This window comes from Rosa chinensis, chromosome 4 (genome assembly GCF_002994745.2).
Source record: "Rosa chinensis cultivar Old Blush chromosome 4, RchiOBHm-V2, whole genome shotgun sequence".
In the NCBI taxonomy this organism is placed as follows: Eukaryota; Viridiplantae; Streptophyta; class Magnoliopsida; order Rosales; family Rosaceae; genus Rosa; species Rosa chinensis.
This window is the reverse complement of record NC_037091.1, coordinates 61,712,965-61,737,124: the sequence shown is the minus strand read 5'-3', so window position 1 is coordinate 61,737,124 and position 24,160 is coordinate 61,712,965. Positions and strand designations below refer to the sequence as shown.

The 24,160-nt window shown below is 46.5% G+C and overlaps 1 protein-coding gene across 1 annotated transcript; it reads right to left on the bottom strand.

The window, feature by feature from the left end:
- Positions 1–14,023: 14,023 nt before the first annotated feature.
- Positions 14,024–15,726, bottom strand: LOC112198269. The gene has a single exon (XM_024339361.2). The coding sequence runs from the start codon at positions 15,593–15,595 to the stop codon at positions 14,186–14,188; it is 1,410 nt and encodes a 469-aa protein (XP_024195129.1). The 5' UTR covers positions 15,596–15,726; the 3' UTR covers positions 14,024–14,185.
- Between the last annotated feature and the right edge of the window lie 8,434 nt (positions 15,727–24,160).

Genomic DNA, 24,160 nt, shown 5'->3' with positions numbered 1-24,160 from the left:
GCGAGTTAGTCTTCGATAAGGACAACTCCGCTAGCTAGACTTCTCCCTCAACACCTGGGAAGACCGTTACGGCTGACCGCAACGCCATGCACCAGGTTGCCTCCAGGCAGGTCCTCGCGACATTACCGGCCACTTATCATCAGCGGAGGGACTTCCGCCAGCCGTGATTCCCGAGGCAACACCTCACTTTGACAATGACCGCAACGCAGCGTTGCAGTCAAAACATGGTCCTCCGGGATAGGTAGGGGGATGCATCAACAGTCTTCGACGGCCCTGATCAGGCATGTTGACCCCCGCTACTTGGGTATCAAAGATTGAGTTCGCTACCCAACACCCTCTGCTCAGCGCAGCTCCCGTCAACAAACAATACACCGGCCAAACGGAGGTCTATCTTAGCCGGGGAGTGGGGGACTCCCTAGTGGGCCTAGCAGAGGCCTACCTGGAAGGGTATAAAGCGTTTGCTCAATAAGTCCATGGTTGACAACGCACTGATGCTAATTATGCTTTTGCAAGACTGGCGGAAGCAACACTTCTAACCGCTAGGCAACTCCCCAACCAAGATTGCCCTCCTTGACTGGGGACTTGGGGGACTTGTACTTACATAGGCATTTGCAAGCATAATTAGCTATAATGAGCCACGCTCATGCTACCGCTAGCAGTACCAACTCCCGCCAAAGGAGTGCCCTACAGGAACACAGCCAAACAGGCTACCGCCTGAGCCCCGGCTAGCCCCCATATCACCGTTGACGCGCTCCACCCGCCGCGCCAAGACAGTATCAGAAGCCCCAGAAGCTGGGGACTGAAGCATGTCAGTCCCACATCGAAAACATGAAGAAGATCGACTCCTTCTTCACCTATAAAAGGTTCTCTCTTCTCTCCTTATTGATTACGCATTTAATACTTACCTACTGTTACTATGTCAACACAAATACATTGACTAACTTAGGCACCAGACAAGAGAAGACCGCCCAGCGCGGTCTCCCTTTGATGCTCTTTGCATTTCACTTGACAGGTAGCGGGAGCTCTAAAGAGTATCATAGATAGCGGTCCGCCCATCGGACCAACGTTAGCAAAGGTTTAGCTACCGTTGAACTTTAAACATTAACATTGGCGCTGTCTGTGGGAATCCTTGAACAAAGGCCATCCCACCACATCCACTATAACTAACGGTAGCAGGGAAAACACTGAGGAGTAGGCAGATCAATCCGCCAACCCCCATCCCACCACCCCAGTGATCAACGTCAATCCAGCGGTTAACATTAACCGTGCACTATTCAGCACGTCGGTCAACCCCAGCGGGAAACCTCAGGCCAGTTATCGGATCCCACTAACCCAAACTACAGTGGAGGCTCAGCCGAGCTGCAACCGCCCTCCGGTGCAGGACCTCGCCGCTATGTATGAGCTTGCACTAGCGGACCTTCACAAGGCAAACCGAGAGAGCGAGCAGGAGTGCAGAGAAAAGGCCGAGGCACAAAAGCAAGTGGCCACACTGATGTCAAGGTTTGATGAGCTAAAGAAGGTGCCGGAAGCAAACGCCAACCCAGCGCAAAGCGAGTAATAGCGGAGCACCAGGCAAAGTCAGCCCAACACAGGCGGATTGGTACCCGAACCAATCATACATATGCAGGTACCATTGAACCCACCAGAGCTACAGGGAATGGGACCACCTCCGGAACCCCGACTAATGTTAGAGCAGGAGGCAAAGTCACAGCCACACACCAGCCGCTCAACAATCAGGGCCAGAACCGAGGGTAATATACCTGTCCCAGACGAGAGCTGGTTCAGCGGAACATCCAGGTAGGACCCGATAGAGACACAACCACCCTAATACTAGAGCGGATGCAACAACTAGAGCAAAGGCTAATTCGGGCCGAGGCAGGCGCCCCAGCGCCAATACCAAATCCACTCTTTGCGTCCAGACCAGGACCATTCACTGCCAAGATCCTGCATGCCATCCGCCCGGGGCACGCAAAGACACCAAAATGTCACATTACAGCGGCAGGACTGACTCCTTTGTCCATATGGACAGCTTCAAAAAAGTCACCAATAACAAGGGATTCGATGACGCCACCCTCTGCCACTTGTTCAGCGAAACGCTAGATAGTGAGGCAATGAGTTGGTTTTTTGAGTGTCCGCCGGGATCCATTGACTCATTCCATGCACTATCAAACGTTTTCCTCTCTGTTCATCTTGTTGGCAGCCGGACACCACAGTACAACACAGCTGTTTAGCCTCAAGCAGGGGGCGGAGGAAACGTTGAAGGCATTTGTCACCAGGTGGCGAGCGACAACATCCCAGTGCCGCGATCTTGATAAGACAATGACGCTGGCAGCTTTCAAGCAGGGACTCCTCAAGGGGCCATTTCTCTATCACCTCAACTACAATCACCCAAACGCCGCTTACGACCATGTGATGAGCTAGGCTGTCATCCATGCACAGGCAGAATTCATCACATATGGAGAAACCCCCCCCCCCACCACCAGCGCCTGTAAAGTTCACCCAACCCTCTGCCAGCCATCAGGAAACCGCTAGCAAAACCTCTGTTTCACCGCCAACTGATAAAAAGAGAGAATGGCAAAAGGGCAACCACCAGAACAAGCGACAGAAGGACCAACATTACAATAAGGGCAGCCGCTCATTTCATGGGGATAACCGTAATAAACAAACGGAGTCATCCCAGCGGTACGCAGTGTTTACGGTCCTCACGGCCTCATATGAGGAAATATAAGACAAGTACAAGGACTAGATCCCGCCACCACCCCCAAGAAAATACCCAAGGGTCGAAAAGCCCAGAAACACTGGCAAGTGGTGCAAATATCACGAGGACAGCGGCCACAACACCAATAATTGTAACGCCCTCAAAACAGCCATTGAGACTTTATACCGAGACGGTAAGATGGAACAATTCAAGGTACACCAATCACCACCTATAATCGCCAACATTGAGCCCTTGGCCGCATCAACACCATCGACGGTGGTGCTTCAATCACTAATATGTCTCACAGAGAAAAAACGCGCTATGCGTGTGCTAACCACCCTAAGGAGGTGTGCAATATCCGCTATGAGAGGTTCGCTAAACTCCCAAAATCTGGTTAGGAGCCCATTAGGAGCGCGGAGTACATCTACCCCACGACGGTCCATTCTTGATCGACGCCGTACTCGATAAATGGTCAGTGGGAAGGATCCTTGTCGACAGTGGGTCCGCTGTAAATGTCATCTTCAACATGTGCTACGACAAACTTCGACGGAATAGAAAGTTACTACAGGATCATGAGCCATTGCTTAGCTTCTCCGGTGACGTCACACAACCATTGGGTTCTGACTACATGCGACTAGTTATCGGCGCCGGTCCACGTACAGCGGAAATCCATGCAGAGTTCATCATTGTGGGCTGCTTCAGTTCATATAATGCCATCATTGGTCGACCGACACTTAACAAACTCAAGTGCATCATCGCCGGGTACATGCTCCTCATGAAGTTCCCCACTCCCAACGGAACAGGCTGTGTAAAGGGAAGTCAACAACTAGCACGAGAGTGCTATTCCACAACCATGGCACGATCAGCGCGCCGCCACGAAATCCTAACAGTGGGAAATCATGTAGCGGCACCAGACATCTTTGAGGACCCCAGGGATGACGAGAAGAAGTATGTCAAAAAGGAGCCCGTCAACCCAGAAACATCCTTACGAATTATTAGCATATCCGACGAGCACCCTGAGCGGACAGTTCGCATCGGCACTCAGCTAGATCCAGAGGTAGTGGCTGAACTCACCCAGTTTCTACGTGACAATGTCGCCGTCTTTGCATGGTCCTCCAATGACATGTCATGCATCTCCCCCGAGATCATCACTCACAAATTAAGTATCAAGCTATCCGCCTACCCTGTCAAGCAGCGGCGAAGAGCCTTTGATGAGGAGAGATACCGTGCAATAGGGGAAGAGGTTGCCAAGCTCCAGAGCATTGGATTCATCCGCCAAGTAAATTACCCTCAGTGGATTTCCAACTTGGTCATGGTCAAAAAACCCAGCGGAAAGTGGCGAATGTGTGTCGACTTCAAGGGCCTCAACAAGGCATGCCCTAAGGACAGTTTCCCGCTACCTCGCATAGACCAACTGGTCGATGCAACCGCTGGGCACGAGATATACTCAGCATGATGGATGCCTTCTCCGGCTACAATCAGATCAAAATGCACCCTGGTGACCAATAGTGCACCTCCTTCACCACCGACAAGGGCCTATACTGCTACAATGTCATGCCTTTCGGTTTGAAGAACGCTAGGGAAACTTACCAGCGGCTGATGAATGCTATGTTTGCTGAACATTTGGGCAAAATCATCGAGGTCTACGTGGACGATATGTTGGTAAAAAGCATAAAAGCTAGTGGACATGTGGCAAACCTCAGAATTATATTCGCCATTCTCTTGGCCTATGGTATGCGCCTTAACCCAGAAAAATACTTCTTCGGAGTCACCGCCAGCAAATTTCTAGGTTACATAGTTAGTGAACGGGGCATAAAGGCCAACCCTGACAAGGTATAGGCCATCCTTAACATGAAGGCTCCAGAGTGGAAGAAACACGTTCAGAGTCTCCAGGGCAAACTAACAGCCCTTTCTCGGTTTATCTCTAGACTCACCGACAGATGTCTCCCATTTTTCAAAGTCCTGAAGACAACCCACAAGAAGGTCATCGACTAGAACCCAGACTGTGAGGCAGCGTTCCAAAGCTTGAAAGAGTACTTGGCGACAGTTCCGCTCCTCTCTATTCCTGTGCAGGGGGAGACATTATACATATACCTAGCGGTATCACAGACAACGGTAAGCTGCGCCATTGTCCGGCGGGAAGGCCAGGATGAGCTCACAGTATTCTACGCCGGCAGAGGCATGAACGTGGCAAAAACAAGATATCCCCCCTGGAGCAGCTCTCTCTTGCACTCATTGTCGTCGCTAGGCGCCTCTGCCAGTATTTTCAGGCCCACACAATTCATGTCTTAACAAATCAACCGCTGAGACAAGTAATGCAGAACCCTGAACACTCAGGATGCCTCAGCAAGTGGGCCATCGAGCTCAGCGAGTTTGACATTGATTACAAACCAAGAACTGCCATGAAAGGCCAGGCGGTGACAGACTTCATTGCTGAGCTCTCCGAGCGACAGATTGAACCCAGCACGGAAATGGTAACCGTTAAGCAACCAGCTCCCCAGCAGTTAGACTGGAACCTACACGTGGAAGGCTCCGCTTGCACCAAGGCCAGTGGCGCCGCAGTCATCTTAACGGGGCCAGGGAGACTAAACATGGAATACGCATTAAAATTCAACTTCAAGGCCTCAAACAACATGGCAGAGTACTAAGCGCTCATCGCAGGCCTACTCCTCACCATCGACTCAGGAGCTGACAGTGTCAACATATTCAGCGACTCCCAGTTAGTCGTCAACCAGGTCAACGACAGTTTCCAGGCTAAGGATCAACAGTTGGCTGCATACTTGGGTTATGTCAAGACGCTCCTCAAAAAATTTAAATTTCACACCATCACGCAGATCCCCAGGGAAAAGAATGCCAAAGCCGATTCACTGGCCAGACTAGCAACTGCTCAGCCACACCAAAGTCCGACGGACACAAGGGTGGAATGTCTTGACAAGCCAAGCATCACAAAAACCCTAGCGGAAATCTTCGACATTGAGGTCAATCCTAGTTGGATGGACGAGATCATCGAATACAAGTGCCATGGAACATTGCCAGAGGACAAGGTCAAAGCACGACAGCTTAAGCGGTGAGCAACCCGCTACAACATCCAAAATGGCAAGCTTTATTGCTAGGGGTTCACCCACCCCAACCTCCGGTGTCTAACCCCAGAGGAAGGAAAGGTCGTTCTGGCAATGATACATGGCGGGGAATGTGGAAACCACTTGGGCGCCAGATCCTTGGCCAATCGGACAATGCGATAAGGCTACTTTTGGCCTACGCTAGGTGACGTCGCAAGGAGGGTATCGAGATCTTGCAACAAATGTCAACAGTATGCTGATCTTCCACATGCCCCGGCTGAACCACTGTCAATCATCATTGGTCCATGGATTCACTCCATGTGGGGCTTGGACTTAATGGGAAAATTCCAAACCGCCAAGGGCTAGTTTAAATACATCATTATTGCCATCGACTATAACAGCAAGTGGATAGAGGCGGAGCCACTGACGGCAATCACCACCGCCAAGGTAACTCACTTCCTCTAGAAGAACATCTATTGCCGCTATGGTGTCCCCCACACAATCATCACAGACAACGGCACACAGTTCAACAACAAGGAAGTCATATCTTTCACCGCTAGCCTGGGCACCCGGATGAGTTTCGCATCTGTCGCCCACCCCCAAACTAACGGCCAGGTCGAACCAGCAAACAAGATAATCAAGAAACTGCTAAAAAAGAAACTCGACGACGCCAAGGGTTTATGGGCGGAGAAGCTTCCAGAAGTTCTGTGGGCCATCAGAACTACCCCAACTTCCGCCACTAGCGAAACACCATTCTGCATGATGTTTAGAACTGAGGTCGTCCTATCCATTGAGGTAACTCAACCTACCGCTAGGGTCGAGGGCTACTGCCCCGAGACCAACGGCGAGGGCGTCAACCTCGACAGAGGCCTCCTAGAGGAAAAACGACACAAGGCCCATTTGCACAATTTGCAAAACAAGCAGCGGGTATCGCGTTTCTACAACGCCAGGGTCAAAGCCCGGAACCTCCAACTGGGGGACTGGGTAATGAAGGAAGTCATTCCACCGCCAACAAACTCCGCCCAACTTGGGAGGGTCCATACAAAATTGTGGAAGTCACTAGCCCCGACACTTTCTACCTGATGGACAAGGATGGCATCACAACGACCCACCCTTGGAATACCGAACACCTTCGGTATTACTACAAGTAGACATCCCGCTACCCTAGAGCATCTTGACTTAGCTAAATTTTTTACACAATATTTACCTAAGGGAAGCTACGCAACGGGTACAACCCCGCTTTTTGTAAAATGCTGACATATCAGCTATCAATGAAACGAGGAATTATTCAAACCATTGTCGCCAAGTCCAAGCACAAGAATTAAAGGGCAAGCCAACAAAGTTCAGCGGACTATGTCCGCTATACCGTGCACTTGGAACAATTTTAATCCCTTTAATGTTTCATTGAGTCACAAAACAGCAGTCAAAACTCTAGTGGTCCATAATCATGCAAACAATACAATCAATAAACACGTTCATCTCAGAAGCAAAATACCAATTGCATTTTAGGGGTCAGGACTCCCCGCCCAAGAATATTGTTGAGTTACAAAAGGCCTTAGCGGCGCAAAAAAAAAAAAAAAAAAACAAAGATAAAGGCCTCAGCGGCACTACTTCAGGCTGTGGAGCTATCTTCATAGATGAGGGGCATCAGCGGCAGTCTCGCCCTCCGGCGGCGGTTGTTGCTCGGACTGACGGCTCGTCTGATCATACCCACGAGCGGTAGGGCTCGGCTATATAATGGTATCATCCGCTCGGGTGTGGGCGGCCAGAAAGCCAGCACGGGAGACCTCGGACTGAGTAGGAGGCGGGGTCTGCTGAGAGTCATCCGCCGGACGCACACCACTCTCCCCACTACCTGAACGGGCAACCTCAGCCTCGACGCGAACCACACCCTGCGCTGGCGGTGCGTTCTGACTGGACGACCCAACCGGTTGGGACGCCTTGACCCAGTCAATGGCACCCTTTTGCTTCAGCAGCTCCACGTTGGCAATAGCACCGGCCTTTGCCGCCTCAGTCAACGCTTTCTTGTACTCCGCCGACTGATTAAAAGCCTCCACAGCGGCAAACGCCGCACGATTCCCCTCCGCTCCCAGACGAGCAACCTCATCCTCCAGCCTCTTCACCTTAGCAGACTTAGCGGCAGAATCCCGCTGAAGGATCTCAACTTTCTTCACCTTTGCCGCCACTTGATCATTCAGCAGGGCTATGTCTTGCTCTAGCTTGGAGACGTGGTCATTCTGCTCCACGTCCCGCTCAACTGCGACAGACAGCTTGCCGCGGGCATTAGCGGCATCTCATTCTGCCTTGGTCAGGCGCCGCTCCGCATCTGCCAACCTGTCATTGGCCTCCGCCCGCTCCCTCTGGAGACCCACAATCTCCTCCCTGAGCTGCCGCTCCACCCGGGGCTGCTTTGAGGCTGCCAAGAACATCTCATGTAGCCTAACGGACAAGTGCCCGAAGGCCGAGCTGTAGGGCGACTGATCAATGGAGGTTGAAAGCACGATTCCCTCCAGCCCGCCGAAACCAAGCCGCTCGCAGAGGTGGAAGATAAACTCCCGCTCAGGCTCCGTCAGGAATTCGGCATATGCGGTAAACGAGTCGAGGTCGCTCGTCTGCACCTCCGGCCCAGCTGTCACAGTCGCCTTCGAGGGGGCCTGCCTTGCCTTCTTCCGCTGGCGGACCCTAATGGTCTCCACATCGGCCGCATCATCCTCGTCGACCGGGTCGTTTTGTCGCTGCTTCCCTTGGTGTACCACCCGTGTCACACTAGCGGCGACGGGGAGCGCTCCCATCTGCGGCTCCAGCCTCGCAATAGTCACTGGCTCCTTTGTCGGAGGCACCCTCTCTTTCTGCTGCACTGGCGCAGCAAGGACATTGCTTCCGCCAGCTCCCTCCTACACCACGGGCAAGCCGTCTGGGCCGAGGTGTGAGTGATGCGGCATCGGCAACACCACGAGAACCTCAGATGGGCTCAGCGCCAATGTCTGAGGGTCGACGATAGTTTGTTGGGCCTCTAGCCCAGAGGCGTACATGCTCTCCAAGAAGTTGTTGATCTCGGCACGGTCCATGGCTTTTTCGAACGCCTCGCGGCTCGCTTTGTTACCCGGCAGAAAGTCTGTACAAAAACAACGGGTTAGCTTGACGAAAATTGAACTAAGGCATACATTAACAAAAGGTACTTACCAAGGGCTCGTGTCAACTGCTGATCGACCAACAGCTCCCAGTCGGTAAATAGGCGAATATCTAGCAAATTGCGGTTCTGCCAGCAGCCGTGGATCCTTGCCAAGCGGCACTCTTCTTCCCGCGTCAGGCTATAGCGTAGGCCCGCTACACAAAAAAACAACTGAGTGGTCATTACAACAGGGAATTATTACGCAACAAAAATCAACTCTAAAAGGCGGCAGACCGACAACCTCGGATAGGTTGGAATTCTGACTTAATCCTGAAGGTCGGCTCTCCATCGTTCGCCTGATATTCCCATCAGGTGGTGGCAACACAGAAGGTCCCCCACAAGGTTACATTGAATCCTTCAAATTCTCTATTAGCTTGGGCGCCCCCTGGCGGTGACTCAGATTCACTTGCCCACTGCATCCTTGGCTCTTCACGTACACCAACTCGTAGAAGTGCAGCACCTCCGCCATGGTTGGACCCTTACAACCGGACAGGCGCCATAGCGAGTTGAGCGCCATCAGCAATCGCCACATGTTAGGACAAATCTGCCCAAAAGCGAGGCCAAATTCGCAAACCAAAATCTAGAGATTTGGCAGTAGCGGGAATGTCACTCCCTAGCGGAAGATCGCCTCATGCACGGCTGTGTGACCGGCTGGCAGGACCGACGCTCTCTCATCTTTCAGTGTCGGTCGCAGCTTCATAAAGCCTGGTAGGCGGAACACCCGCTTCACACGGTTGATGGCGGCCACCGTCATCGGCCCTCCCGCCTCGTCAATCGCTGTACCGTCGTGGAGAAACCAGGCTGACTCAACCTCTTCCCCGCCAGCCTCTCACACCCCATCAGCGGTGCCTCTAGCGGCGCTATTACTCGCCATCCTATCCTCCCGCCTTTTGCGAGTAGCGGCATCCTCTCCTGCCCTAGAACTCTCAGGACGACCAGCACGACCCATGGCAACTTCCCAGGGTATGGTATGTAGAGGTGCAATGTCTAGCGGTTCGGACCAGGAGGTTCCTGCAGGGGCAGACGGATGCAATGAATCAATAAACACCCTATCCGCCATGTTGAGCGACTCGTCAGACCCGGAATCCTCACCGCTCGAGATATCTACGACGCTAGCCATCCCACAACCCTAAAACCCAAACCAGTTAGTTCGCACAAGATCTAAGCTATCCCTTTATCAGTTTCATCCAGGAGCATCAATAACAATTGCCCAGAAAATACCAAAACAAAAACAAAATGCACCCATATACTCGACCCAAATTTGACCATCCAGCAAATCCCTAAACCCCAACTCTCTATCCAACACCAAAACCCATCCCCAAAACTCGCTTTACACCCTCAGAGCACACCGGGGAGGAAGAGATAGTACCCCAAATCCAAAAACCCAAAAACTGACAAAAGCAAACACATAAATCCAATAAAACAGGGATGGGGTTCAGAGTACCAACCTCAAAGGTGAAGACTTTGGTGCGACCGAAGGCGCTTCTCTTCACTGCAGAAGATCACCGCGCTTCAGAGATCGACAACTTCACTGAATCGTAGCAACCTTCTCGGAACGCAAAAAACCAAGCTCGAAGACGACGATACTAGTTCAAGGTGCAAAGTGCCAAAACACAAGGTTTCCCTCTCTTTTATGTCAACATCAAACTAATCTATGTCGTTCGCTGAAAAAACGACATCGCACCACAACCGTACACATGCCCCACAAACGCACTTACTCTCCAGATTAACCGAGGCGACGCCTCAATTACAAAATCAATAATTACTGTCATTAATGACGAGATGACGGGCGTACTGAAGAGACGTTATCGCACACGCTAATCCAATACATGAAGGTCACTTGTTGGGCACCATCACACGAAGTGTCTGTCCAAGGTAACCATCGAAAAGGAAAATCGTCAATCATCGAAGCACTCAGCGAGATAGTCTCCGCTAAGCGGAACTCCGCTAGCGGAACTTCTCTTTCCATCTTGCAATTGAGATAGTCTCCGCTAAGCGCAACTCCGCTAGCGGAACTTCTCCCTTTCCATCTTGCAAGCGAAATAGTCTACGCTAAGCGTAACTCCGCTAGCGGAACTTCTCTCTTTCTATCTTGCAAGCGAGATACTCTCTGCTAAGCGCAACTCCGCTAGCGAAACTTCTCTTTCCATCTTGCAAGCGAGATAGTCTTCGCTAAGCGCAACTCCGCTAGCGGAACTTCTCTCTTTCCATCTTGTAAGCAAGATAGTCTCTACCAAGCGCAACTCTGCTAGCGGAACTTCTCTCTTTCCATCTTGCAAGCGAGTAGTCTCCGCTAAGCGCAACTCCGCTAGCTGAACTTCTCTCTTTCCATCTTGCAAGTGAGATAGTCTCCGCTAAGCTCAACTCCGCTAGCAGAACTTCTCACTTTTCATCTTCCAAGCGAGCTAGTCTCCAATAAGGACATCTCCGCTAGCGAGACTTCTCCCTCAACATCTGGGAAGACCGTCACCGCTGACCGCAACACCATGCACCAGGCTACCGCCAGGCAGGTCCTCGCGACATTACCGGCCACTTATCATCAGCGGAGGGACTTCCGCCAGCGGTGATTCCCGAGGCAACGCCTCACTTTCACAACAACCGCAACGCGGCGTTGCAGTCAAAACATGGTCCTCCGGGACAGGTAGGGGGATGCGTCAACAGTCTTCGACGGCCCTGATCAGGCATGTTGACCCCCGCCACTTGGGTATCAAAGATTGGGTTCGCTACCCAACACCCTCTGCTCAGCGCAACTCCCCTCAACAAACAATACACAGGCCAAACGGAGGTCTATCTTAGTCGCGGAGTGGGGGACTCCCTAGGGGGCCTAGCAGAGGCCTACCCGGAAGGGTATAAAGCGTTTTCTCAGTAAGTCCATGGTTGACAATGCACTGACGCTAATTATGCTTTTGCAAGACTGGCGGAAGCAACGCTTCGAACCGCTAGGCAACTCCCCAACCAAGATTGCCCTACTTGACTGAGGACTTGGGGGACTTGTACTTACATAGGCATTTGCAAGCATAATTAGCTATAATGAACCACGCTCATGCTACCGCTAGCGGTACCAACTCCCCCCAAAGGAGTGACCTACCGGAACACAGCCAAGCAGGCTACCGCCTGAGCCCCGGCTTGCCCCCAGATCACCACTGACGCGCCGCCACGCGCCGCGCCAAGACAACATCAGAAGCTCCAGAAGCTGGGGACTGAAGCATGTCAGTCCCACATCGAAAACATGAAGAAGATCAGCTCTTTCTTCACCTATAAAAGGTTCTCTCTTCTCTCCTTATTGATTACGCATTTAATACTTACCTACTGTTACTTTGTCAACACAAATACATTGACTAACTTAGGCATCGGAGAAGAGAAGACCGCCCAGCGCGGTCTCCCTTTGACGCCCTCTGTATTTCACTTGACAGGTAGCTAGAGCTCTAAAGAGTATCATAGATAGGTAGCGGGAGCTCTAAAGAGTATCATAGATAGCGGTCTGCCCATCGGACCAGCGTTAGCAAAGGTTTAGCTACCGCTGAACTTTAAACATTAACACCAATAATACAACATTTTAAATCAATACTAACAAATGAAACTACATATTTGATTCATGAACCTGTACAAATATCCAAAAGTAAAAGAATTTATACAATTTTGGAACAAACCCGTACCGACGAAATTTATCTCTGGTAGTTAGGTGAGGCTTTCGGGATCGACGTGTCCATTGCGCCATCACCTTACTGATACTGCTGACAAACCATATATCTTCTCTTCTCCAACCAAAATCAAACTGAATAACAAAAATCAAGATCCATCTGGATAACAAGGATGAGATAGCCATAGTCGGCGGTAATGACCCTCAATGATGATTGCCTGATTACGGGATAGCTTTGCTCTCTCTACTTCTAATCAGCTGTAAGGGGAAAGAGATATCGATAAGGGCAAATATTTATGAGGCGTGAGGCAGATCTTTGTGAGGCGTGAGAGGCAAATTGACTAGCTACATATGGAGATATTTTGACTGCGAAAATACCATTACACCCAGCTTGTTTCACCATGACGCCGATACATTTACAGTTAACGTTCAATTCATGGTCAACCATAAGTAAGCAATTCGTGAGGATGTAAAATGGCCACGTCAGTGGGCCCCCTTGGTCTACAATTTTGTTGGTTCATTGCAGACTCTTCCATTTCATCATGTTTTGACGGATGCAATTGCAACTTTGTTCATGATAAGAATAAGGATTAAATACTATTTACTCCTACACTTATAGGGTTTCATCGTTTTAGTCTCTGACCTTCGAATTTCACCTAAAAAGTCCCTGAACTCTCAATTTCCTCCCAATCGGCCCCTGCCGTCAAAATTTTCTGTTACAGTTGCTGAAAATGTCTATTATGCCCTCACTTACTTTTTTTATTTATTTATTTTTTTTCTCTCTCTTTTATTTCTTTTTTTATTTCACCTCTTGAAGGTTTGTGGATTGGAACCATCTTGATGAGGAGATGAAAAGAAGGAGGCGAGAGAGTCGGAAGAATAAGAGGTAAAAAAAAAGAATAAAAAAAAGAAAGAGGAAGATAAATATATATATTTTTTTAAAGTAATTGAGGGTATAATAGACTTTTTAGCAGAAGATAACGAAGTTTTTGACGGATGTTTGATGGCAGGGACCAATTGGGAGGAAATTGGGAGTTCAGAGACTTTTTAGGTGAAATTCGAAGGTCAAGGACTGAAACGATGAAACCCTATAAATATAGGGAATAAGCAGTATTTAACCCTTAGAATAATGACAAGATATGGTTTCATTCTTTCTATGCTTTTTGTTCTTGACATGTTGATTTGTTATTTAATTCATTTTATCAAAAAAAAAATGGAATTTTGGCTATACATTCCCCATTTCGATCTTCTTCTTCATTTTCATGATAAAATTTTACTGTTTTGTTTGGCCAAAAAAAAAAAAAGCAAAATCACAATATACAGGGGAAACAGTGATCCCACTGTTCACTACCACTCTAATTGTTTGAACTTAATGGCTTGCTCACTGACTCTGGTTTATGCACATAAAACATTTGGTATTACTGATTTGAGGCAACCCAAGTTTAGGAGTCATCTTGATCAAAAAAAAAGTTTAGGAGTCATTATTCAAGTAGAGCTAATCCATAAACTAATGGACATCAAAATGAGAATGATTGGAAGATTTGATTCACTCATTCTGACACTATACTCATTCATGGTAACACAAGTATGACAATGAACATGTATATCAATCAATCTTACAAATGAAATCCTGCCCATCTTCTAAAACTTCTATAATCACTCCCTTCTGAAACAGCCATTCCAATCCCTGTCCTCCCCCCAATCCCAACACCTCTATAATACAACCTCCACTCATCTTCTTCCCCATCCATTTGAACCAAGCATGGTGACCCAACTCCATTGCTATCCCATCCTGATTTCTCAGATGACTTCAGCACGGCCTCATCTCCACACCTTGTCCAATCCTTCAACCCATCTCTTGAAACTGCCAACCCAATACTCCTCCCTCCATTCCCAACAACACCTTCATATGCCATCAAATATTCGCCACTTCCCCTTTTCCTAACCACACAAGGATTCATTGCCCCCAACTCATCAAACCCACCACTCCTCCCTCCCCCAATTATCTTCCCCAACTTGACCCACTTCATCCCATCCCTAGACCTTGCAATCCCAATGCCATAGTGCCCATTCTCCAAATCAAATGAATGGTAATACATTCTAAGATCCCCTCTCTCATGAAACACAACATGAGACCCAGCAATGAATGAAGAATCCCAATCCTTCTCCATCCCTACATCAAACAAAGCTCCACTATGATGCTCCCCTTCAATTCTAGCCCAATGCCTCCCATCCTGGCTTATTGCCAAGCCAAGCAAAGACTTGAACACCTGCCCGGACTGTTCCGGATTCTCCAAACCGATAGGAACCTCGGAAATCTCTACCTTCTCGGGACTATAACCAGTATAATAGAGCCAATACACAGCACTAGAAGCTCTGACCTTTGAGCTTGACATTACCACAACCTCAGAAGGCCTAATGCTTAAAGTATCAAACGCCCACCAATCTTTGCCGCTACTCATCACCAAACCAACATCCTGGCTCGACTGAACCGCTCCTCTGCCTCGATTCCAGTGAACCCCATTGCTCGAAATCGCTAACCCGATCGAATCCGAACCCGGATTCGAATTGGACCGCCCGTTATACCACATGTACCACCTCTCTTCCTCGTCGCCGAGGAATCGCTTCACGACTGGGGACCCAACTCCTGCTCCGTCCCATGAATTCTCCACACCCAAATCGAACACCAGTCCTTTGGTGGAAGACGAAGGAAATGATGATATAGGAGAAGAAAGTGGATCAACTGACGTGAGCGGGGAAGGGTTTAGGGGTTTTGAATTTAAATTGGGCTCAACGGTCGAATTTTGGTCTTCCTGGTTGTCAGTGTATGTGTCCGGCTTTGTGGAGCAGCGAGTGAGAAAGATAGCTCTGGTTCTGGGGTTTGAGCTTTGGAGATGAAGAGTGTGTGAGTTTGGTTTAGTGGGTGGAGTTTGAGAGGTTAAGTTAGTTGAGGCCGTTGCTCTTTGCTTCGTTGGAGTTGCAAGGAGGTTGAGAGCTTTCATTGCAGTAGCAGAAGCTGTATCCATGGCTGCGGAGGAGGAGAAGCTCTGTGAGAGTGGATGAGGTTATGTATGAACTGCAACCAGTTAAATTGTGACACGTTTTCAGATTGAAAGGCTGTGAATTTGTAAGAGAGAGAGTTTTGATGATAGTTTTGCAAATAAAGAACAAAAGATCTGGGTTTGTATGTTATTGTTTGGACACCTGCACCAAGGCAAAAAATCAGCATTTTTTGCACTCAAATGCCCCATTTTGCCCCTCATTTTGCCTATGGTCTACCTAGACTTTGGTCCATAGTAGAATTTTTGGTATGTTTGTCCCCGTCTTTTGAGAGAAGAACGGTGAAAATGTGTGTGAAGAATCATCTTTTAGGTCTTAAAGCTGAAAGTTTGAAACTTTGAAAAAAATGATCAGTCTTAAACACAAGGAAGGTATATAAATCTTTCTGACTCCGTTTTCTAGAGGGTCTTTTTCTTGTTTTGGTAACCTGTGTCAAGAATCAATCCAAGAGAGGATATACATAGTTGAACTGAAATATTATTCCGTTATAATTTTAGTAATATATTTCGTACTTTTACAATTGTTTTTTTTTTTTTTTGTCAAGTTACTTTTACAATTGTTTGATCATGTCATTTATAAAATCGCTGACATATAAATTTTTTTTGTTGAAATTCTAATTTTTTTTTAAAAACGTTAATATGGTGAGTCATGTAATATTAAAATGAAGGTACATGAATCACGTGATACGCTTGCTACACATTGGCGTGATAGTTAAAACATGAAATCTTTCCCTCCGACTATGATTTCACGTTTCAAATAAAGCATTATATCATGATATTAGGATCACAATATCTATAAGTGAAATTATATGACTAGCTAGCTCACTTCTAGCATGAAGATAAAACCTAAATTTCTTGTAAGTAAATTAACTGAATAATCATTTCTCAATTCGAACTCATAAGAAATAGGTAGTAGAAACTCGATATAACTTATTTTTTAGCATGTGATTGAATGAGATGTTGGAGAAAACTAATGTCAAGAAATTGTTTGCGTAGTTCATTTGTTCTCCCACATCATATCAACAAATGTCTTCAGTGATCATTACTAATTTCATTTTACAAAAGAGTTTAGTAAATTAAAGAGGAAATGCTTTAAAACCCCTCATTTTAAAATTCATGATTCATTTAGCCCCTTTTTATTTCTGAGTTATTTTTAAGCCACTTTTAAGTTTTGTGATAGAAAGTTATATGCATATAGTGGATGATTGTCTATATTAAAAGTGGATTCCAGACAAGTAAACATAGTGGTCGGGTAATTATCTATAAAGAAAGTGTTTTTTTTTTTTTTGGGAAAACATCACAAACCATGCACCAACTATTGGCATTTCTATACTTTGGTATACCAACTTTCATATATATCACAATGGTATACCAAGTTTGCTCAAATATTTCAATTTAGTGTACACCGTTAACTTTTCCGTTAAATATCCCCTAGAACAATTATTATTATTATTATTTTTTTTACTTTTCCGTTAACGTTTGCATGATATATTTTATTTTATTGTCCAACTTAACGGCAACAAATTAACGGTGTTAACCTGATATACCAAAATGATGTTGAAATGCAAAGTTCATACACCAATCTGATAGTTTTCAAAGTTCATACACAAAAATATAGAATCATCCATACTTCATACATTGTTTGTGAAAATATCCTTTTTTTTTTATTCTATTAGTTTGTTGATTATATATTTATTAAAAATTAATTTAATATAATCTATGATATAAGGTAATTTGTGTTGTAGAGAAACTGAATTTGAGAGGAATTTACTGTGTGTTCTCATTGATAATAGGGGCCTCTTTATATAGAGGATTACAATGCATAGAATCTCAATCATACAAGGAAAGTAATTCTACATTGATTAGGATTCTAGATCCTTCTAATTAAATCCTATTACCACTAGGTCAAGTAACCTAGAGTTTGGGCTAAACACAAATTAGGTTTTCCTTCAACACTCCCCCTTGTGTTGCCCAAACGCGGTGCTTTTCTCGTTGCCTCGTTAAAAACCTTGCCAAGTAACAAAAACCCAGTGGGACAAAAATAACCTCGGTCGAAGGGGAAAAGAACACAACACACCCTTCACAATTCGAGACGAACATGTAGACATCTCCCCCTGATGTCTGCACCTCCTCCTGATGACTACGATCATGGGAGTTCAGATAATTTCCGCAAGCCAATTCTTGCCACATGTTTCTCGAACGTGGTATTGGGCAATGACTTAGTAAACAAGTCTGCCTCACTGTCCTCAGATCGAACCTAGTTCACTTTGATCTCGAGGAGTGTCTGTTGTTGCTGATTATGCTTGGTGTTATCGCTTTTGATGTAGCCTTGCCTCATTTGTTCAAAACAAGTAGCATTATCTTAAATGCTCGTAGGCTCATCTGTGGTAGACTTCAAACAACAATTGTTCGAACATGCGTAATTATGGATCCAATCCATATACATTCACGAACCACTTCGTGAAGAGCAATGATCTCTGCATTGTTCGAAGATATAGCGACTACGGTCTGTTCTGTAGACCTCCAAGATATCACCGTCTTTTCCCATGGTGAACACTTAACCAGTTTGGGAATGACCATTGTGTGGGTCAGAGAGATACCCAACATCAGCAAAACCTTCCAAAACACATGTCATTTTGGAATGGGGATAGAGAACGCATGCCAGCGTTGGCGGCGTTTCTGGTGTGTGATGGGTCCGAATCCATCATCTCTTCGTAGGGATAGAACAAGCCCATATCAATCGTATATCTCAAATATCGAAAGATATCTTTTACACCAATCCAATGGCGTCGCGTTGGCGCAGAGCTATATCTAGCTAACAAGTTCACAACATATGAGATGTCTGGTCTTGTGCATTGAGATAAGTACAATAATGCGCCTATTGTACTAAGTAAGGCACTTTTGCCTCTAGCACATCTTCGTCATCATCCTTTCGGCGAAGAGGATCCTTTTCAGGATCAAGATTACGGACGATCATGGGGGTGCTTGAAGGCTTGACCTTGTCAAAATGCCTAAGCATCTATCGACACGATGCTCAAGTTCCAAACCGAGACATAATCGTGTTCTCCCAAAATCCTTCATCTCAAACTCAGATTTCAAGTGTTCAGCGGTTTCCCTTAACTCTTTAAGGGCTTCTAATGAAGATCATGTCCAACATGAACCGCGATAGAATCCGAAACTTGTTATAGAAACGCGTGGGCATATCCCTTCCCAATCAAGTAGTCACTTTAGTGAGCGTTTCGACATTATTGTAAACGCGCTCCGTGGTCTAGAACCTCTTGACTTGGGTAAATAAAGTTCGCCATGAACCTTCATGTATATTCCGTATCTAGATCCCTATAGAGATACGTAGTGACCACATTTGTAAGCTGCATGTTCAGTTATTCGGAAACTACCAAACTGACAGGGTAGTGGAGTGCAATGACATCCATTACGAGAGAATATGTCTCATCGTAGTCGATTCCAAGGCGTTTTGTGAGAAGCCTTGCGCCATAAGGCGAGATTGCCATCTCTTTTTCTCATCACGCTTTCTAACGAGGACCCATTAGTCAACAGGTTTTATGTTAGGAGGTGTTGGCATCTCTAGCTCGAAAACCTTCCTCTTCGTTAGAGAATCCATCTTAACCTGGATCGCATCTTTCCATTTAGGCCAAATTTCTCTCTACGTTGGCATTCATTCATCAACGGAGCGTGGTTCGATATCATCTAACTCAAAAACTCATGCGCAACAAAATACGCAACTACATCATCAATTCTGATGGAGTTCTATCCCACGTCTCATGTACACTAGTGTAAGTTTCATAGAGCTCTATATTCTCAGGAATAGGTTCTAACGTTGAGGCGTCCCCCAACGATAACCATAACCCGGAAGATACTCATGAGACGGATTTTGAGTCTTGATGATCAAAGGATTGGAATGTGCCAAAGTATCCTTCGAACCCACGGGCCTCCCACGCATCCTAGCTGGGGCCATGGCCTGTAACGCCAGAGTGCCACTCTCTTTGGCGTTGGCGCCATGCCTACCTCCGTGTAAGGTGGCGCTACGTCCTCTCGTAGGGACGTCCTTCCTTGCAGGCATGTTTGCAGCATATTTGTGTGATCTCGTCACTTTAATAGGGATCAAGATGAGACATAGTGGGGACAGACTACGACAATTCCTGTCGTTCCTGTTGAACATTCGTGTTCTTATCTCCCCCTAACGACGGGAAGACTGTCTCATCAAAGTGACATCCGCAAATCTAGCGGTAAGGAGATCGCCTAGCAAGGGCATTTAAGTGGCGGACGATTGTTGGAAGCTCAAATCCAACGTAGTTGCCCATTCGTCTTGTAAGGACCCATCATAGGGCGTTGTGGCGGTGCAATTGGCACATAAATGGCTCACTCAAATGTGCGTAAGTACAAAAGACATGTATCCAGTCACTAGCTGTAACGCAGAGGTACATTGAGTGGCGGTAGGTCGTAGACGAATTAGCATAGCTGCATGTGATATTGCATCACCCCAAGCGGATGTAAGGAGATTGGTGCGCATTACCAATGTCCGGACTACCATCGTAGTCGTTTCCGCGAGACCATTTGGGTGTGCTCATGGGAATATGATGTCCAACATCAGTCCCAAATGCAATAACCATCGAAAGTCTTCGATGTAAACTCACTAGCATAGTCAAATCCAATTGACTGAGTAGGATGATTTGGGGAGTGAGCCCATTGTCATATGATATGTGCTAGGAGTGTAGCGTAAGCAGTATCAATAGGTGGACAATGGCACAACACGTGACCAGCGTGTTTGCGTGTCAACCAACATCATGAAATATTTAAGCGTCCACCAGTTGGTTGAATCAATCCACAAAATCCCTACGGATTCTTTGTAAGAACAGAATGAGTATTGTCATATCCTTTGCATAGGACTGTCTCAGTCCTAATTTCCCTAAGAAACAGGCTTAGTAAAACGAGCGAGAGGCTTTAGAAGCAACCAATGAGAATTTTGGTTAGGCCTGAGCGTCTGAAACACTATTTTGAAGCAAGTTGGTGATTGCAGCATCACCTAGGGCGTCATCACCATGATGGACGCCATCCATGGAGTCATGGATAGGGACTACGCCAGCCCTAGGCTGGTGGTGGACGGAGACAGTGCCCTAGGCAGCAACATCGGTCACACTTAGTCTAAGAATCAACTTTTGATTCATGCTTCGTTTCGCTCGAGAGAAAAGATGTCCGTGTGAAGTCTTTTTGTAGAAGGATCATCATATCATGACTAGGATGACCTATCCTGTCGTGACAAAGCCAATATGTGTCTAAATCCAAGAGATCTTCTCTCATAGCTGTATTGGATTTAATAGCTCGAATAGTGACATAAAGTCCACTATAGAGACACATAAACTTCTCTAAGATGCGTCTTTGTTCGCAATCATTAGAGGTAATGCAAAGGAACTCATTTCCGTTCTCTACATGCATTTTCGCATGGAATTCGTTGGCTATTCATAGGGTACTATTTGCCCTAAGAGCGTAGAGAGTTTCTGTGACAACTGTAATCAAGGTGCCATTTGGCAAGTGGAACTTGGGTTATTCCATGTCCTTGAATTAATACTGATGGTCGAGCCATCGTAGTCACAAAGTCATATGCTCAGAATCAAAATTGAGTCATAATGAAAAGAACTCGAAATTTTATTCATAAGCCAACGGAATACATCATTGTTTCTATGATCAAAGAAAATCTAATCCAATAAAAAGTAATATGGCAATCGCCTACATCTCTTGGAAAATAAAAAGACTTAATCAAAATCGCCAATTTCTGGGTCTTGATCCTTGTAGTCTTCCACCCTTAGATCTAGATCACCATCTTGATCTTCTTGTGCCATGTAATTTGCTTCCCTTGCTTCACGATACGTCTTGTATGCGTTTGCAACATTCTGGGGTGCGGTACATGTTTTGGCCCAATGTTCAGTTGATCCACATTGAAAACAAACATCATTATGGTCAGGCTCCCTTGATCGAGGCGCCATTGGGGCGCGATTTGGACAACCTATCCTCTTGGTGGCGTTACCACCATGGTCGGAGGCTCCGCCTCTCTCTCTCTTCACACGTTGACCTCCACGGTTCCGTGCACGCCTCTCTTGGTGATTTCCTTCCTCTTTAGGGCGAACATATGGACCAGAACGTCCAGAATTGTCCCTATCCTTAGGGTTTCGCTCCTTGCGTCCTCCATTGGGGGCGCGACTATAGTTAGACTCCGGAATAGGCTTAGTTCCCACGGGTCTAGCATTATAGTTCTTCACATGGATATTATCGTGCTTTTCAGCTACGTTCATGGCGCCAATGAGCTCATGAAACCTTGTGATACGTCCTGCATTTACATCAATCCGATAATTCTTTGAAATCATCAGTGCAGAGACGGGGAAGGTAGAGAGAGTCTTCTCGATCAACATCGTATCAGTTATGGCTTGGCCACAATACTCCATCAGAGACTTGATACGAAGAGCTTCCGAGTTATAATCAAGCACAGACTTGAAATCACAAAAGCGGAGGCTATGCCATCGCACTTCTAAATCAGGAAGCAGGGAGTCACGAACGTTGCCAAATCGCTGCTCCAGTTCTACCCATAGCTTTCTTGGGTCTTCCTCATTGAGGTATTCATTTTGGAGCGTGTCATTCATGTGCCTTGTCATGAGAATTATGGCTTTAGCTTGTTTTGCTTCAAAAGCAGTAGCTTGCTCAATGGAGAGCACGTTCTGACTAGGCTCTTGGATGGTTTCCAGAATTCCATCAGCCTTAAGATGTTGGCGCACATCTCGGACCCACCTATGGTATCCTGCGCCAGTTGTCTCGAGTGGAACAAAGTTCAACTTGTTCAGGTAACTCATCCTGAAAAACAACACAAGATTAGGGTTAGTTTCGGAGCGAAAAAGGCTACCACGAAAAACTATTAAATTTCTGAGCGTAGTCGCTTCCAAGAAATTAGGAATTTTCTGAGCGTAGTCGCTTCTAAGAAAATCCGATTCCAAGAGGGATTTTGGATTAGATCGAAACAACGATATATGTGGTCGATCGTTTTCTTCTCAACAAACTCTAAGTTTGGAGGACTCTACAAGCTCCAAGCTTGGAGTGAGCACGAACCCCCACAGTTCGGCTATTGGTCTCCCCTATGAAGAAGAAAGGGGGGTAGAAGAAGGGATGTTGGAAGTCCCCGAGAAAAGAAGAAGAAATAAAAAAAAACTTCAAAAATGGGAACTTTTAGAAAAGTTTACCTTAAAAGATGGCCGGAAAAATGTCGCCCGGAAAAGCACTGTAGCTGGCAGGAAAAAGTTACCGGAAAATGCCGGGAAGTGGCCGGAAAAGTCGCCGGAAAGTTACCAGAAAAGTCACCTGAAAAGTGGCCGGAAAGCGTTGACCGGCCATTGACCGTTGACCGTCGACTGTTGACCGTTGACCAATGCTGATGTGGCAGTGGGTCCCTGTGATGACGTGACAGTGGGTCAGGGTGCTGACGTGGCCGTGGGGTCTGCGTCAGTGGGCTTGGGCTTGGGCTTGGGCTTGGGCTTGGGCTTCTGTCCTTCTGGGCTTCTGGGCTTCTTTTGCTTTCTCTTTTTCTTTTCTTTTCTTTTCTGCCGGTTCAAGATGCAGCAGCTCAAGTGGCCGGTTCACGCCTTTTTAGGCCGGTTTTTGCAAATTTTCTTCCGGTTCCTGAAACTTCATATCAATGGACTTCTGGTATCAAAAGTTGGTGAAATTTGAAGGTCCGAAAGATGGTGAACCAGTGGAATATTTGCTGCGAGTTGTATGGAGCTTCCGGTGGCCGGTTCGGTAAGTTTCCGGCCGGTTCTTGGGGTGGGGCCGCCGGTTCTGGACTCCTGAGATCGATTCCTTTAAGGTGTGAGGTGGAGGCAGAAAAGGCTTCAACGATTTGTATTCGGATTCAAGGTTTTTAGCTTCTTGAATCAGGGTTTGGCTATTTGTTTCAGGGTTAGGGCTCGTGCTGATAACGTGTTGTAGAGAAACTGAATTTGAGAGGAATTTACTGTGTGTTCTCATTGATAATAGGGGCCTCTTTATATAGAGGATTACAATGCATAGAATCTCAATCATACAAGGAAAGTAATTCTACATTGATTAGGATTCTAGATCCTTCTAATTAAATCCTATTACCACTAGGTCAAGTAACCTAGAGTTTGGGCTAAACACAAATTAGGTTTTCCTTCAACAATTTGAGAATTTTTTCAATTACTCTGACTAACAAAGTGTGTTCTCTTAAATATAATATAGATTAACAAATGTTTTTAGTAATTATTATCAATTTCATTTTAGAAAAGAGCTTACTAAGTTTAGTATTATTAGCCAACAAAGTTACAATAAGGATTTGTAGAACAATACAAGTTTGTATATATCTTACCTCAAGAATACATTGAAGCATTGAGATTGAGCAATGTAAAAACATTCATTTTCAATAGAAAAAAGAAGGAACAAAACATAGTTAGACAGAGAGAATGGTTCATTCAAATGTCATTTCTTCACGGGCCTACAAGAATAATTAATACAGAA

Coding starts and splice junctions, on each gene's coding strand:
- LOC112198269 (XM_024339361.2), bottom strand. CDS start 15,595: ATGGATACAGCTTCTGCTACTGCAATGAAAGCTCTCAACCTCCTTGCA.